The sequence below is a fragment of the Danio rerio genome, chromosome 8, assembly GCF_049306965.1.
Source record: "Danio rerio strain Tuebingen ecotype United States chromosome 8, GRCz12tu, whole genome shotgun sequence".
NCBI lineage: Eukaryota > Metazoa > Chordata > Actinopteri > Cypriniformes > Danionidae > Danio > Danio rerio.
Window position 1 is genome coordinate 49,650,123 of NC_133183.1, and position 17,417 is coordinate 49,667,539.

Here is a 17,417-nt window from a genome sequence, read left to right on the forward strand (position 1 = left end):
ATAAAAATATCACTTTTTAAAGCCTAAAATGTTTTACCTCTTAGCACAGTCCATTCCCTTTGGCCCCAATTCCAGAAACTCCCTCATAGTGGAGGGCATGGAGGGGTCAAAAGCTTTCAGATCAACGATCCCCTGACCTTCATCCTGCTCCACCCCGACCCGCACAATCCCCTCAGCAACTTTATGGCAGAACTGGACAAGTCTCATCCTGCCGAAGCGTCGGACGGAGCCTGCGGAGAACACGGCATTGAGTCTCCTCAAAGTGAGCTGAGGGACAGCCAGAAATCTCATCTAATGAAGACAGAAGAAAACAGAGACAGACGGAAGAAAGGACATACAGCAGTGAAAGGCAGAAGTGGACACACATGCAGGATTACAGGATAAATAATGCACTCTTCAATTGGATTGAGAAATTTCAAGGGGATTGAGGAGTTTCAAGCACATAAATTACTTAGGAAAGCTGCATTTAGGAGTGGAATCGCAGAGAAATGATACACGATTTGAAGATGTTGAGAGGAGAGTTGATTTAATAAGCACTTGATCTATAATAAGGATTCTATTACATAATGGATTCATGGATTATACAGGGGTATCAGAAAATCAGAAGTCAGTTAAATAGTGAAAGATTTAGCAAGTAGTTTTAATGTCACATGCTGTATTTCAATCATTTTAAAGGTACCAGGGTTCCTGCAGGTTTAACTAAGGGGAATTTAAAGAACTTTATTAAGATGTATTAAAAAATCTTAAAAGAACACAATGTTTTTAAGTGCTAATATATAAGGAATGCACAATGAATCGTATTTTCAGGGTCTGAATTAGTTTGGACATTTATTTATACAGAACATTTAATGCCATTGCTCATGACTTAATTACTTTTTTAGAGTTTTAAACTGTATTACTTCCTTTTAAGTAATTTATTTAAAAACTAATTAAACAATCTAATTTAAAATAAAAACTAAATATAAATAAATTAATTTTTGGGTGGGCGACGCGGTGGCGCAGTAGGTAGTGCTGTCGCCTCACAGCAAGAAGGTCACTGGTTCGAGCCTCGGCTGGGTCAGTTGGTGTTTCTGTGTGGAGTTTGCATGTTCTCCCTGCGTTCGCGTGGGTTTCTTCCGGGTGCTCCGGTTTCTCCCACAGTCCAACGACATGTGGTAGAGGTGAATTGAGTAAGCTAAATTGCCCGTAGTGTATGAGTGTGTATGGCTGTATCCCAGAGATGGGTTGCAGCTGGAAGGGCATCTGCTGCGTGAAACATATGCTGGATAAGTTGGTGTGGTGTGGTGACCCCGGATAAAAAAAGGGACTAAGCTGAAAAGAAAATGAATGAATGAATTTTTGGGCTATTTTAAATGCCACAAAACATGGAGCAACTTTAATAAATCAAATGTATTATATACAGACCTACATAATTATCTATACAAATATTTGCCCTAAATGTCATACATAACATACCAAATCGAGTTAAAAGAGTTGATTCAAATGAAACTATGCATTTGTAACTTGCATGTACTAAGCTACTAAGCTGTGCTTTAATACTATTTCTTTTTTAATAGACTTTTACCTTTAACGCCATCACACATTAAGCAGCAATAAAGATGTTTTAATGTCAAATTACATTATCATGTTAACATTTCCACATTAGTGAGCAACTTAGTCAACAAATATATATATATTGTCGTAAAACTTGCTGGATAAGTTAGCGGTTCACTCCGCTGTGGCGAACCCGGATTAATAAAGGGACTAAGCCGACAAGAAAATAAATGTATATGTATATATGTATATATATATATATATATATATATATATATATATATATATATATACACATTTATTTTCTTGTCGGCTTAGTCCCTTTATTAATCCGGGTTCGCCACAGCGTAGTGAACCGCTAAATTATCCAGCAAGTTTTTACGCAGCGGATGCCCTTCCAGCCGCAACCCATCTCTGGGAAACATCCACACACACATTCACACACACACTCATACACTACAATTTATCCTACCCAATTCACCTGTACCGCATGTCTTTGGACTGTGGGGGAAACCGGAGCACCCGGAGGAAACCCACGCGAATGCAGGGAGAACATGCAAACTCCACACAGAAACGCCAACTGAGCCGAGGCTCGAACCAGCGACCTTTTTGCTGTGAGGTGGCAGCAATATATATATACAATATACAGTTCTATCTGGTTCTCAAATCTGATTGGCTGATAGCCGTGTGATATTTTGCAATATCAGAACTCCTACAGCCTCTTTACCCTTTGTGTATTACTCCGCCCACATACAGCCAGCAAAAAGCAGACACTACAGATCTAAAGTTTATATATATATTATTTAACATGTAATATTTTTAAAATACTTATCTGACAGATGTGCCAGTGCTAATTGGTTGAAGTGGTAAGCGTGGGATAATCGTGATTTTTGTGAACCGTTACACCCCTAGTGACTATTACAAATGTCAAAGTTTGTTCTATTGGCATTTAAGTGTTTATTGTTTTGTTTTGTTTTGTTTTTTATTCAAATTTAAGTAAATCTGATTGTGGTCACATCTGACAGTGATGACATTTTAGGCATTACTTTCACAAAACATAATGCAGTTATGTAGGAGCCGTTTCGATTTTCTGTTGATGCTTCAGGGAAGTAAAATCATCTAACGATATTCAAAGTTCAAATTATTCCCTTACAAATAAAATGACAGTGTTGACCTGTCATGGTTGTGATGAAGGAAATGTTATCATGCATATTTAAAATATTGAAAATCTTTAAAACGTAGTCCCCCTGAAATGTAATCATGATGTGATAAAAAGTAGCAGCTGACCCAGATATTGACTGGTTTACTACGTTTTAACAAATGTCTGACATAGTAGTGATGACCTAATTAAGTGCATATTTTGATGAACAAGCTTTTTTGTAATTAAAATAATATTTTAATCCATGCAATTGCATATGAATGACTGAACACGTCACGTTTACACACTTATTAACGTTAGATGTGTAAAAAAGACAATAGCGCCATGAATTTAATATAATATGACTAAGTTGAAATGATAGTTAAACATATTCTATTATCTATTCCTCATAAAATTTGCATTTAAAAGTTGGTGGACCAATGTTTTAAGAATCAGTCATAATCAATATATTACTCCACAAAAGCTACGATCGTTTAGCATAAAAACAGCCACAGACTCAACTTTTACTGTTCATAATATTAAACTTCATTTCATGAAAAATCTTTTTAGGTGAAAACATATCTATCGTTTCATTTTCAACCATTAAACACAGCTGTCTTTTTGGGTGTTATTATTTATAAGTTTATATTTTACGAGGCTGAATCCAGCTTCTTATTCGCAGCTTCTTATTGACGCTATGCGGTCCACCTTAAAAACCGCGACGCTTCCGTTTTTCAGCTTCTTATTCGCGCTCATCTTAGGGACCGTGTTTATTTATGTTTCTTTTTGAAAAATGAAAAATGCTAAATGAAACTGATATAAGATAGAAAACGGGCTGCAAGCATGAAATCTAATTGCATCATTGATTAATTATTGACAGTGCCATCGTTTGAGTACAATATATTTTTGTTTTTTTTCCAGAAATAGTCCTTTATGAAGACTTCACATGACCCACCTATGAATAGACAGTGCCTGCCTCAGCAAGGATTTTAGATACAAAATAATTGTTTTATTAATTCAAGTTGTAAAAGTTAATGCATATGTTTTATCTGCAAATACTACAATTTGTATTAGATTTCAGTAGCTTTTTCTGACACCCACGCCTGTAAATACAATTCAAGTTTTGTTAAACCTATTGTTTCAAAGAACAGACAATGCACTTTTTATACACCTTTTTATACACCTTATACAAATAAATGTGAATTGAACTGAATGAGCTATTGCATAATTGAATACTGTACCATGTTCTCTCTAATATTACACAACAGGTTAATAGTATACGTCTATACACATATGTATACATATGTATAAATATGTATAATTCTATCCCATTGAGAAGACAGACCTAAAAACGGTCAAAATACAGTCATTTCAATAAATGCCCAGTTGGAGGTGCTATATGCCAAGTTTTTTGCATATTCATTTAATGTTTTATTTTTAACTTTTATGTATTTGTGTGCCTACTACATACTATGTATGTGTGTACTATAAACTATGTGTGTGTGTGTGTGTGTGTGTGTGTGTTCACATTAAAAATGTTTAACACTAAAGATAATAAAAGTATGTTTGTGTTATAAATTTACACAAAATAAAGATGCCAATACATAATCATTTAATAATAATGATTTATTATTATTATTATTAATAATATTAATAATTATTATTATTATTAATTTTTATTATTAGTAGTAATAGTAGTAGTGAAATAAAAATATTTTACAATGCACTTATACATATTGTACTGAAATAAATGCCAATTAATCTATATAGCTTATAAAAATTTATTAATATGTACCTATTTATAAATATGTGTGTAAAATATGTCTCTCTCTCTCTCTCTCTCTCTCTCTCTCTCTCTCTCTCTCTCTCTCTATATATATATATATATATATATATATATATATATATATATATATATATATATATATATATATATATATTCATACACAGTACACAATACATTTTCTTGTGTCTGTGTTTATTTAAGTGTATGTATATGTATTCATTCATTTTCTTTTCGGCTTGTTCCCTTTATTAAACTTTGGTCGCCCCAGCGGAATGACCGCCAAAATGACCGCCAACTTCTCCCAGCCCTTCCAGCTGCAACCCATCTCTGGGAAACATCCACAGTCGTACACTATGGACAATTTAGCCTTCCCAATTTAACTGTACTGCATGTCTTTGGACTGTGGGGGAAACCGAGCACCCAGAGGAAACCCACGTGAAAGCGGGGAGAACATGCAAAAACAGAAAGGCCAACTGACCAAGTCAAGGCTCGAACCAGCAACCTTCTTGCTGTGAGGCGACAGTGCTACCCACTGCGCCACCATGTCGGCCCTGTGTGTGTGTGTATATATATATATATATATATATATATATATATATATATATATATATATATATATATATATATATATATATATATATATATATATATATATATATATATATATATATATATATATATATATATATATATATATATATATATATATATATATATATACAAATTAACTATATACCTATACAAATTTACATGAATTTAACAGTACTAATACTACTAATATTAATATAAATTATAAAAATAAAAAATATTAATAATATTATTATTAATTCTATTATTATTAAGCTTATTGTTGGTATTTTATTAAAAAAATTCAAGAAGCTTATACATAATGTACTTGTCTATCACAACACCAGAAATAAGATTATACACAAATTAAACACTAGCATTTTCAGGCTAGGTACCACTAGTTAATTTTGACACAGCAGAACAGTTTTGTTCCAATGCACTCTTGGCACAATTGGTGGCGCTGTATCTCAGCTGTCTTTGAGGGTGCGTTGAAAATCTTACTTGGGTCTTGTAGACAATCTTCCCATCTATCAGCAAACCCAGATTCATATCAATTTACTCTACTAATTTTAGGTTATTGACCTCTGAACTTGCCCTAAATCGCAATACAGCAAGGCAAAAACAGGTATGTACCATTGCACTCTGCACAATTGGTGATGCTTTATCTCAGCAGTTTCTGAGGGTGCGTAGAATATCTCACTGAGGTCTTGTAGACAATGTTCCCCTCTATCAGCAAACCCAGATTCATACCACATTACTGTACCATTTTCTGGTTATTGACCCTTTAAACTTGCCATTAATCGCAATACAGCTATGTACCATTGCACTCTTGGCACAATTGGTGGCACTGTATCTCATCGGTTTTTGAGGGTGCGTTGAATATCTCACTGAGGTCTTGTAGACAATGTTCCAATCTATCAGCAAACCCAAATTCATAGCATATTACTTTAACAATTTTAGGCTATTGACCTCTGAACTTGCCAAAAATCGTAATACAGCTAAGTACCATTGCACTCTTTGCACAATTGGTGGCGCTATATCTCAGCAGTCTTTGAGGGTGCGTTGAATATCTCACTGGGGTCTTATAGACAATGTTCCAATCTATCAGCAAACCTAGATTCATACCACATTACTGTACCAATTTTAGGTTCTTGACCTCTAAACTTGCCAAAAATCGCAATACAGCAAGGCAAAAACAGCTATGTACCATTGCACTCTTTGCACAATTGGTGGCGCTATATCTCAGCAGTCTTTGAGGGTGCGTTGAATATCTCACTGGAATCTTGTAGACAATGTTCCAATCTATCAGCAAACCCAGATTCATACCACATTACTGTACCAATTTTAGGTTATTGACCTCTGAACTTGCAAAAAAATCGCTTACAGCCAAGTACCATTGCACTCTTGACACAATTGGTGGCGCTATATCTCAGCAGTCTTTGAGGGTGCGTTGAATATCTCATTGAGGTCTTGTAGACAATGTTCCAATCTATCAGCAAACCCAGATTCATACCACATTACTGTACATTTTTCTGGTTATTGATCTCTAAACTTGCCATGAATCGCAATACAGCAAGGCAAAAACAGCTATGTACCATTGCACTCTTTTCACAATTGGTGGCGCTATATCTCAGCAGTCTTTGAGGGTGCGTTGAATATCTCACTGGGGTCCTATAGACAATGTTCCAATCTATCAGCAAACCTAGATTCATACCACATTACTGTACCAATTTTAGGTTCTTGACCTCTGAACTTGCCAAAAATCGCAATACAGCAAGGCAAAAACAGCTGTACCATTGCACTCTTTGCACAATTGGTGGCGCTATATCTCAGCAGTCTTTGAGGGTGCGTTGAATATCTCACTGGGATCTTGTAGACAATGTTCCAATCTATCAGCAAACCCAGATTCATATCACATTACTGTACCAATTTTAGGTTATTGACCTCTGAACTTGCAAAAAAAATCGCTTACAGCCAAGTACCATTGCACTCTTGACACAATTGGTGGCGCTATACCTCAGCAGTCTTTGAGGGTGCGTTGAATATCTCATTGAGGTCTTGTAGACAATGTTCCAATCCATAAGCAAACCCAGATTCATACCACATTACTGTACATTTTTCTGGTTATTGATCTCTAAACTTGCCATGAATCGCAATACAGCAAGGCAAAAACAGCTGTACCATTGCACTCTTTACACAATTGGTGGCGCTATGTCTCAGCAGTCTTTGAGGGTGCGTTGAATATCTCACTGGCATCTTGTAGACAATGTTCCAATTTATCAGCAAACCCAGATTCATACCACATTACTGTACCAATTTTAGGGTATTGATCTCTAAACTTGCCATAAATAGCAATGCAGCAAGGCAAAAACATTGTCCTATTGCACTCTTGGCACAATTGGTGGCGCTATATCTCAGCAGTCTTTGAGGGTGCGATGAATATCTCACTGGGATCTTGTAGACAATGTTCCAATCTATCAGCAAACCCAGATTCATATCACATTACTGTACCAATTTTAGGTTATTGACTTCTGAACTTGCAAAAAATCGCAATACAGCAAAGTACCATTGCACTCTTGACACAATTGGTGGCGCTATACCTTAGCAGTCTTTGAGGGTGCGTTGAATATCTCACTGGGATCTTGTAGACAATGTTCCAATCTATCAGCAAACCCAGATTCATATCACATTACTGTACCAATTTTATGTTATTGACTTCTGAACTTGCAAAAAATCGCAATATAGGTAAGTACCATTGCACTCTTGACACAATTGGTGGCACTGTATCTCATCGGTTTTTGAGGGTGCGTTGAATATCTCACTGAGGTCTTGTAGACAATGTTCCAATCTATCAGCAAACCCAGATTCATACCACATTACTGTACCAATTTTAGGTTATTGACCTCTGAACTTGCAAAAAAATCGCTTACAGCGAAGTACCATTGCACTCTTGACACAATTGGTGGCGCTATACCTTAGCAGTCTTTGAGGGTGCGTTGAATATCTCATTGAGGTCTTGTAGACAATGTTCCAATCTATCAGCAAACCCAGATTCATACCACATTACTGTACATTTTTCTGGTTATTGATCTCTAAACTTGCCATAAATCGCAATACAGCAATGCACAAACAGCTGTACCATTGCACTCAACCAAAGCTCATTAAAAAAATCTCGCGGACGTTTATGGAGAACGCGATTTATCTAGCCGGAGGTACGTATGGCTGCATTTCATTTTTTTAAGCATACGCTACGGGGCGGTGTGACGCCGTTCGTCTTCATGCTCACCGGCAGCTCGTCATGTACGTCTGCAAAGTTGAGACGCATACAGGAGCTGACCTCAACAACGGCGGCAACCCGACAATCCGGTTCTAGTCCGGAGAACAGCGGTTTCAGAAATCAGGTAAGACAATAACAGAATCCAAAAAATAAAGTGAACGAGTTCATAACAGGGTGAGAATGTGGTGAAAAGGTAGACAAAAATCTGCTAAGAAAAAGTAGACAAAATCAGACAAGGGCTTTTCTTTTTCTGGACAGCTTTTGTAAAACGTTGCTCGGGTTTAGGAAAGCAAACGGGCGGACGGGCGGGTCAATCGGTAAAGGCAGTTGGGTTTAGGAAAGGAAGAGGAGGGTGGGTCAGCCGATTGGCCAGTCACCCAGTCAATTATTCAGTCAGTCAGTCAGTCAGACAGATGGTCACTCGACAGTGGCCTCCGGTGGCTTTACGCGAGAACAAAAACTGCGCAAATGTGTGCCTCCCAGAACGTATTTCGCGGTCTCCAGAAACTTTCACGGGACTACGTTTTCAGAATGAGTCTGGGTTGAGTACAAATGGTACAGTAATTTAGTAAGAATCTGGTGTTGGTAATAGATGGGAACATTGTGTACAAGACCCAACTGAGATATTTAACGCACCCTCAAAGACTGCTGAGAAACAGTGCCACTAATTGTGCCAAGAGTGAAAAGGTACATAACTGTTTTTGGATTGCTCTTTTTTGCTATTTATGGGATGTTCAGAGGTCAATAACCTAAAAATGGTAGAGTAACTTGGTATGAATCTGGGTTTGCTGATAGATTGGAACATTGTCTACAAGACCCCAGAGAGATATTCAACGCACCCTCAAAGACTGCTGAGATATAGCGCCACCAATTGTGCCAAGAGTGCAATAGTACAACTGTTTTTGCCTTGCTGTATTGCGATTTATGGCAAGTTTAGAGATCAATAACCAGTAAATGGTAAAGTAATGTGGTATGAATCTGGGTTTGCTAATAGATGGGCACATTGTCTACAAGACCCAACTGAGATATTTAATGCACCCTCAAAGACTGCTGAGAAATAGTGCCACCAATTGTGCCAAAAGTGCAAAGGTACTTAGCTGTATTACGATTTTTGGCAAGTTCAGAGGTCAATAACCTAAAATTGGTACAGTAATATGGCATGAATCTGGGTTTACTAATAGATTGGAACATTGTCTACAAAACCCCAGTGAGATATTCAAGGCACCCTCAACGACTGCTGAGATATAGTTCCACCAATTGTGCCAAGAGTGCAATGGTACTTCGCTGTATTGCTATTTTTGGCAAGTTCAGAGGTCCATAACCTCAAATTGGTAGAGTAAATTGGTATGAATCTGGGTTTGCTGAAGGATTGGAACATTGTCTACAAGACCCCAGTGAGATATTCAACGCACCCTCAAAGACTGCTGAGATATAGCGCCACCAATTGTGCAAAGAGTGCAATGGTACATAGCTGTTTTTGCCTTGCTGTAAGCGATTTTTTGCAAGTTTAGAGGTCAAGAACCTAAAATTGGTACAGTAATGTGGTATAAATCTGGGTTTGCTGATAGATTGGAACATTTTCTACAAGATTCCAGTGAGATATTCAACGCACCCTCAAAGACTGCTGACATATAGCGCCACCAATTGTGCAAAGAGTGAAATGGTACTTCGCTGTATTGCGATTTTTTGCAAGTTCAGAAGTCAATAACCTAAAATTGGTACAGTAATTTGGTATAAATCTGGGTTTGCTGATAGATTGGAACATTGTCTACAAGACCCCAGTGAGATATTCAACGCACCCTCAAAGACTGCTGAGATATAGCGCCACCAATTGTGCAAAGAGTGAAATGGTACATAGCTGTTTTTGCCTTGCTGTATTGCGATTTATGGCAAGTTTAGAGGTCAAGAACCTAAAATTGGTACAGTAATGTGGTATGAATCTGGGTTTCCTGATAGATTGGAACATTGTCTACAAGATCCCAGTGAGATATTCAACGCACCCTCAAAGACTGCTGAGATATAGCGCCACCAATTGTGCAAAGAGTGCAATGGTACATGTTTTTGCCTTGCTGTATTGCAATTTTTTGCAAGTTTAGAGGTCAAGAACCTAAAATTGGTACAGTAATGTGGTATGAATCTGGGTTTCCTGATAGATTGGAACATTGTCTACAAGATTCCAGTGAGATATTCAACGCACCCTCAAAGACTGCTATGATATAGCGCCACCAATTGTGCCAAGAGTGCAATAGGACAACTGTTTTTGTCGTGTTGTATTGCGATTTATGGCAAGTTTAGAGATCAATAACCAGAAAATTTTACAGTAATGTGGTATGAATCTGGGTTTGCTGATAGATTGGAACATTGTCTATAAGATTCCAGTGAGATATTCAACACACCCTCAAAGACTGCTGAGATATAGCGCCACCAATTGTGCAAAGAGTGAAATGGTACATAGCTGTTTTTGCCTTGCTGTATTGCGATTTTTGGCAAGTTTAGAGGTCAAGAACCTAAAATTGGTACAGTAATGTGGTATGAATCTAGGTTTGCTGATAGATTGGTACATTGTCTATAGGACCCCAGTGAGATATTCAACGCACCCTCAAAGACTGCTGAGATATAGCGCCACCAATTGTGCAAAGAGTGCAATGGTACATAGCTGTTTTTGCCTTGCTGTAAGCGATTTTTTGCAAGTTTAGAGGTCAAGAACCTAAAATTGGTACAGTAATGTGGTATGAATCTGGGTTTGCTGATAGATTGGAACATTGTCTACAAGATTCCAGTGAGATATTCAACGCACCCTCAAAGACTGCTGAGATATAGTGCCACCAATTGTGCAAAGAGTGAAATGGTACTTCGCTGTATTGCGATTTTTTGCAAGTTCAGAAGTCAATAACCTAAAATTGGTACAGTAATTTGGTATAAATCTGGGTTTGCTGATAGATTGGAACATTGTCTACAAGACCTCAGTGAGATATTCAACGCACCCTCAAAGAATGCTGAGATATAGCGCCACCAATTGTGCAAAGAGTGAAATGATACATAGCTGTTTTTGCCTTGCTGTATTGCGATTTATGGCAAGTTTAGAGGTCAAGAACCTAAAATTGGTACAGTAATGTGGTATGAATCTGGGTTTCCTGATAGATTGGAACATTGTCTACAAGATCCCAGTGAGATATTCAACGCACCCTCAAAGACTGCTGAGATATAGCGCCACCAATTGTGCAAAGAGTGCAATGGTACATAGCTGTTTTTGCCTTGCTTTATTGCGATTTTTTGCAAGTTCAGAGGTCAATAACCTAAAATTGGTACAGTAATGTGGTATGAATCTGGGTTTGCTGATAGATTGGAACATTGTCTACAAGACCTCAGTGAGATATTCAACGCACCCTCAAAGACTGCTGAGGTATAGCGCCACCAATTGTGTCAAGAGTGCAATGGTACTTAGCTGTATTGCTATTTTTGGCAAGTTCAGAGGTCCATAACCTCAAATTGGTAGAGTAAATTGGTATGAATCTGGGTTTGCTGAAGGATTGGAACATTGTCTACAAGACCCCAGTGAGATATTCAACGCACCCTCTAAGACTGCAGAGATATAACACCACCAATTGTGCCAAGAGTGCATTGGAACAAAACTGTTCTGCTGTGTCAAAACTAGGTACCTAGCCTGAAAATGCTGGTGTTTAATTTGTGTATTATCTTACTGTGATAGGCAAGTACAATATGTATATGCGTCTTGTAAAATAAGATTAATAATAATAATTATTTATTATTATTATTTATATTATTATTATTATTAGTAGTAGTACTGTTAAATTCATGTCAATTTGTATAGGTTTATAGTTACTTTCTCTCTCTCTCTCTCTCTTCCTCTCTCTCTCTCTCTCTCTCTCTCTCTCTCTCTCTCTCTCTCTATATATATATATATATATATATATATATATATATATATATATATATATATATATATATATATATATGTATGTATGTATGTATGTATGTATGTATGTATGTATGTATGTATGTATGTATGTATGTATGTATGTATGTATGTATGTATGTATGTATGTATGTATGTATATATATATATATATATATATATATATATATATATATGTATGTATGTATGTATGTATGTATGTACAGTATGTGTATGTATGTATGTATGTATATATATATATATATATATATATATATATATATATATATACACATACACACACACACACACACACACACACACACACACACACACACACACACACATACACGGTGGCGCAGTGGGTAACACTGTCGCCTCACAGCAAGAAGGTTGCTGGTTCGAACCTCGGCTTGGTCAGGTGGCCTTTCTATGTGGAGTCTGCATGTCCTCCCCTACGTTCGCGTGGGTTTCCTTTGGGTGCACCGCTTTCCCCCACAGTCCAAAGACATGCAGTACAGCTAAATTGGGAAGGCTAAATTGTCCATAGTGTATGACTATGGATGTTTTCCAGAGATGGGTTGCAGCTGGAAGGGCATCTGCTGCGTAAACCATGTCCTGGAGAAGTTTAATAAAGGGAATAAGCCGAAAAAAAATGAATGAATACATATAAACACAGACACAAGAAAATGCATTGTATTGTATTGTGTGTTTGTGTGTAAATATATATATATATATAGAGAGAGAGAGAGAGAGATTTTACACACATATTTATAAACTTTTATAAGGTATATAGATTAATTGCCATTTATATGTAATCAGTAAAATATGTATAAGTGTATTGTAAAATATTTGTATTTCACTATACAAATTAGTAACTACTACTAATAATAATAATAATTATTATTATTATTAAATCATTATTATTAAATGATTATGTATTAGCATCTTTATTTTGTGTAAATGTATAACACAAACATATTATTATTATTATCTTTAGTGTTAAACATTTTTAATGTGAACACACACACACACACACATATAGTTTATAGTACACACATATATAGTATGTAGTACACTGAAAAAAGTGTTGCATGCAAAACTGTTGCAAACAATTTTATTTGTGTTGAATTTAAACAAACAAATTAAGTTTAATAATGTTCAACTTAATTTGTTTGTTTAAATTCAGCGCAAATAAACTGTTTACAACAACTTAACGTAAAAAAAATTGAGTAAATCCAAGGAATCATCTTTGAATGATTTTTTTCAGTGTAGGCACACAAATACATAAAGGTTAAAAATAAAACATTAAATGAATATGCAAAAAACTTGGCATATAGCACCTCCAACTGGGCATTTATTGAAATGACTGTCTTTTGACCGTTTTTAGGTCTGTCTTCTCAATGGGATAGAATTATACATATTTATACATATGCAGACGCGTGTATAGACGTATACTATTAACCTGTTGTGTAATATTAGAGAGAACATGGTACAGTATTCAATTATGCAATAGCTCATTTAGTTCAATTCACATTTATTTGTATAAGGTGTATAAAAAGGTGTATAAAAAGTGCATTGTCTGTTCTTTGAAACAATAGGTTTAACAAAACTTGAATTGTATTTACAGGATTGGGTGTCAGAAAAAGCTACTAAAATCTAATACAAATTGTAGTATTTGCAGATAAAACATATGCATTAACTTTTACAACTTGAATTAATAAAACAATTATTTTGTATCTGAAATCCTTGCTGAGGCAGGCACTGTCTATTCATAGGTGGGTCATGTGAAGTCTTCATAAAGGACTATTTCTGGAAAAAAAACAAAAATATATTGTACTCAAACGATGGCACTGTCAATAATTAATCAATGATGCAATTAGATTTCATGCTTGCAGCCCGTTTTCTATCTTATATCAGTTTCATTTAGCATTTTTCATTTTTCAAAAAGAAACATAAATAAACACGGTCCCTAAGATGAGCGCGAATAAGAAGCTGAAAAACGGAAGCGTCGCGGTTTTTAAGGTGGACCGCATAGCGTCAATAAGAAGCTGCGAATAAGAAGCTGGATTCAGCCTCGTTTATATTTTAAGGTTCCTTCCGTGTTGATCGTGACACATCCACCCTAAACAACAACAAAACTCGAGTGACAGTGTAACCCTCCCAAAAAGGGCATAAAGTATTCACACACAACACAAGTTCTTTGCTGGACAAAATACAGTATTTATTTTGGGCCACAATAATCAAGTAAACGTCAAACACTCAATTCATTTAAATACTAATTTCACTTTTATTTTATACAATAATCTTAAAGATTAAAATTCCACACAAGGGGAGCAGCAGGTAGGGAATCAAAAGGACAAAAAGTTCATGATGTAAAGATTGTTAGCAGACTGCATAAAAATTATTAGGTAAGGCAATTAAAATGACCACCACAAGGCATTTAACAAGGGGTATCAACCGTAATTGTGCAACACATCATCATTTCACATCAACCCAGAGTTGTAATACACCACACAGTAAATCTCATAAATATAAATGTATAAATAACACCCATAAATAGACTCCACACAGCAATCAAATCATAAGCTACCATCAATACCACTCCAGCTAAATATCAAGCCGTCGTCATTTAACATTTCCTTTACGGAGCGTGATGCTAGCCTGCGCTCATCCCCCGTCACACGCACACACACACACACACACGCACGCACGCACACACACACACACACACACACACACACACACACAGACAGACAGACAGAGTACAAGCGCCGGGAGCAATCAAACTCACTCAAACTCCCGGCGAACAAAATGCAATGCACACACAATGACCCCGCAACAGTATAACTGTGCTGCTGGCCCGCTTACCCGCTACCGGACGTGGGATACAGAGATTGGAAAGTCAACAGCGGCCACCGAAACTTTAGTCCGGGGAAACCCCAGCACTACCAACTATCCCTACCAGTCATTCGCTCGCGCACAACATCATGCCCACGTCCCGGCACGATAGCCTTGGCCAGCGGCTCAGCAGCACCTGCAATCAAAAACCAAGAAAAACCCCTCCTGACCCAGAAACTACAATCGCTTTTAAAGGCTTGGACTCATTACAAATTGAACTCAGCTGTTCATCTCCTGGAAACGTCATAGACGCAAATGACGCCAGTACGCATCATCCTGGTTTGGGAAGCACCGCTTACATCCACCCCCCCTACTCAAAATGTGTCCACACATTTCCACTTAAATTCTGTAACGCTGAGGCAACAGGCCCTTGGTGGCCCGTGCAGATCGCCTCAAACCCTCCACTGATACATCAGGTGGGCTAGAGAGTCCTTCTCTCTGTATAGTCTGAGCAGTTGTTTCAGCATTGTCCATAACAGTCCTTTCATTTTCCCTTACAGGTGCAGGCAAATCTGTTAGACAGCCCCCGACCCAAGGATACATACACCAATTACTGTTCAGTGGATCAACCTGAAGAGCAGGAGCTTGCTCCCCTACTTCATTCTCTGAATGTGAGGTTACCTCAAATTTGCAGGGACTTAACATATTGCGGTGCAACACCCTCTCATCACAATTACCCCCTTCCTTCTTTACAACATAAACTGGTATGTCAAGATTAGGTTGAGAAATAACCACATATGTATTCCTCTCCCACCTATCCTCCAATTTACCTTTTCCTCTGGCCCTCTTATTAAGAACCATTACCCTCTGTCCTATTAGCAAAGGTTCCCCTCTTACCCTACGATCAAACCCCTTCTTTTGATGAAGTTGAGCCTTCTGGACCTGTTTTCTCGCTTGACTATAGGCAGTTACCAGTCTTTTATGGTGATGATGCACCCAGCTGCCAACTGTTCCTGAAAACCCATCTCCCCGACCCAACATAATGTCCATGGGCAACTTAGCATATCGTCCAAACATCAAAAAGTAAGGGGCATACCCTGTAGATGGATGGGGGGTATTATTGTAGGCTTGTACCATCTCTGCTACATGCTGGTCCCAATTTTCCTTCTGGTCATCCCTTAATGTACCCAGCATGCTCAACAATGTCCGATTAAAGCGCTCACATTGTCCATTCCCTGCAGGGTGATAGGGTGTTGTATGGGACTTTCTGATGTCATATAATCCACACAGTTCCTTTATGACTCTAGACTCAAAATTGGGACCCTGATCAGAGTGCAACTGATCAAATCCCCCAAACTGCTGAATGAAATGTTCCCATAACGCCCTTGCAGTTGTCACCGCTGTTTGATCCATGGTTGGCACTGCCACAGCATAACGAGTAAAATGGTCCATCATAACTAAAATGTTACACCTCCCACTACGCGCAGGCTCCAGTGACAGGAAGTCCACAGACACAATCTGTAATGGATAATCTGAATCTATGGATACAAGCGGGGCACTCACTTTATTAGCTGGGGTCTTATGCAGATTACATCGAACACATTTAAGACACCACTTCTCCACTCCTTGTGTCATCCCCGGCCAAAAGAAACGGCGACGGGCCAAGCCGAGAGTTTTTTCCACTCCAAGGTGTCCGGCACGATCGTGCACCCATTCTAGGACTTGGTTCTGCAAACTCTGAGGCACCAAAACTTGTTTCAGTTTGTCAAATGTCTTTGGATCACATACCTCACGGCACAACAATCCTCGATCGGTGCCCAGACGACCCCACTGTCGCAGCACCACTTGAGTAGGTCGATCCTCTGCTGCTCGTTCTCTTGGTCCAGGGCCTCTTCCTCTGTCCATATACATCCACAATCGTGACAGCACTGGATCCGCCCGCTGTGCCCTCACCCAGTCATCCAACAAACTAGGTCCGACACACTCCTCCTGGGTCAACTGTGGCTCTCGTCCTTTGCTTGGCTCCTTCTCCTGGTCCTTAACTACTGGAACAAAGGCATGGACACAAGCATGAACCACTTCAGATGGTACATATCCCGGCTCACCACATGGCACTGCTTCATCCTCTATAGACTGGCCATCTGTCTCTTTCCCAGGCCATCTCGAGAGAGCATCAGCGTTTCCATTTGTCCGTCCTGGTCTATAGCGCACATCAAACTGAAATCCAGCCAATTGGGCCATCCATCGTTGCTCCACTGCCCCCAGCGTAGCCGTATTCAGGTGAGCCAGCGGATTATTATCTGTGAACACAGTAAAGGGAGACACAGCAAGATAGTCCCTGAACTTTTCCGCTATAGCC

The 17,417-nt window shown here is 38.1% G+C and overlaps 1 protein-coding gene across 11 annotated transcripts in view; it reads right to left on the minus strand.

Annotated features, from left to right (window-relative positions):
• Positions 1-17,417, minus strand: part of fahd2a (fumarylacetoacetate hydrolase domain containing 2A) — a 53,265-nt gene that overhangs the window by 31,233 nt on the left and 4,615 nt on the right. For 7 of the 11 annotated variants that reach the window (XR_012383653.1, XM_073909275.1, XM_073909274.1 and 4 more), the window contains exon 2: positions 38-291. Coding sequence is in view for 10 of the 11 variants with exons in the window: in XM_073909275.1 (XP_073765376.1) it covers positions 38-291 (254 nt within the window). In the remaining variant the exon portion in view is untranslated. 11 annotated transcript variants of the gene reach the window in all.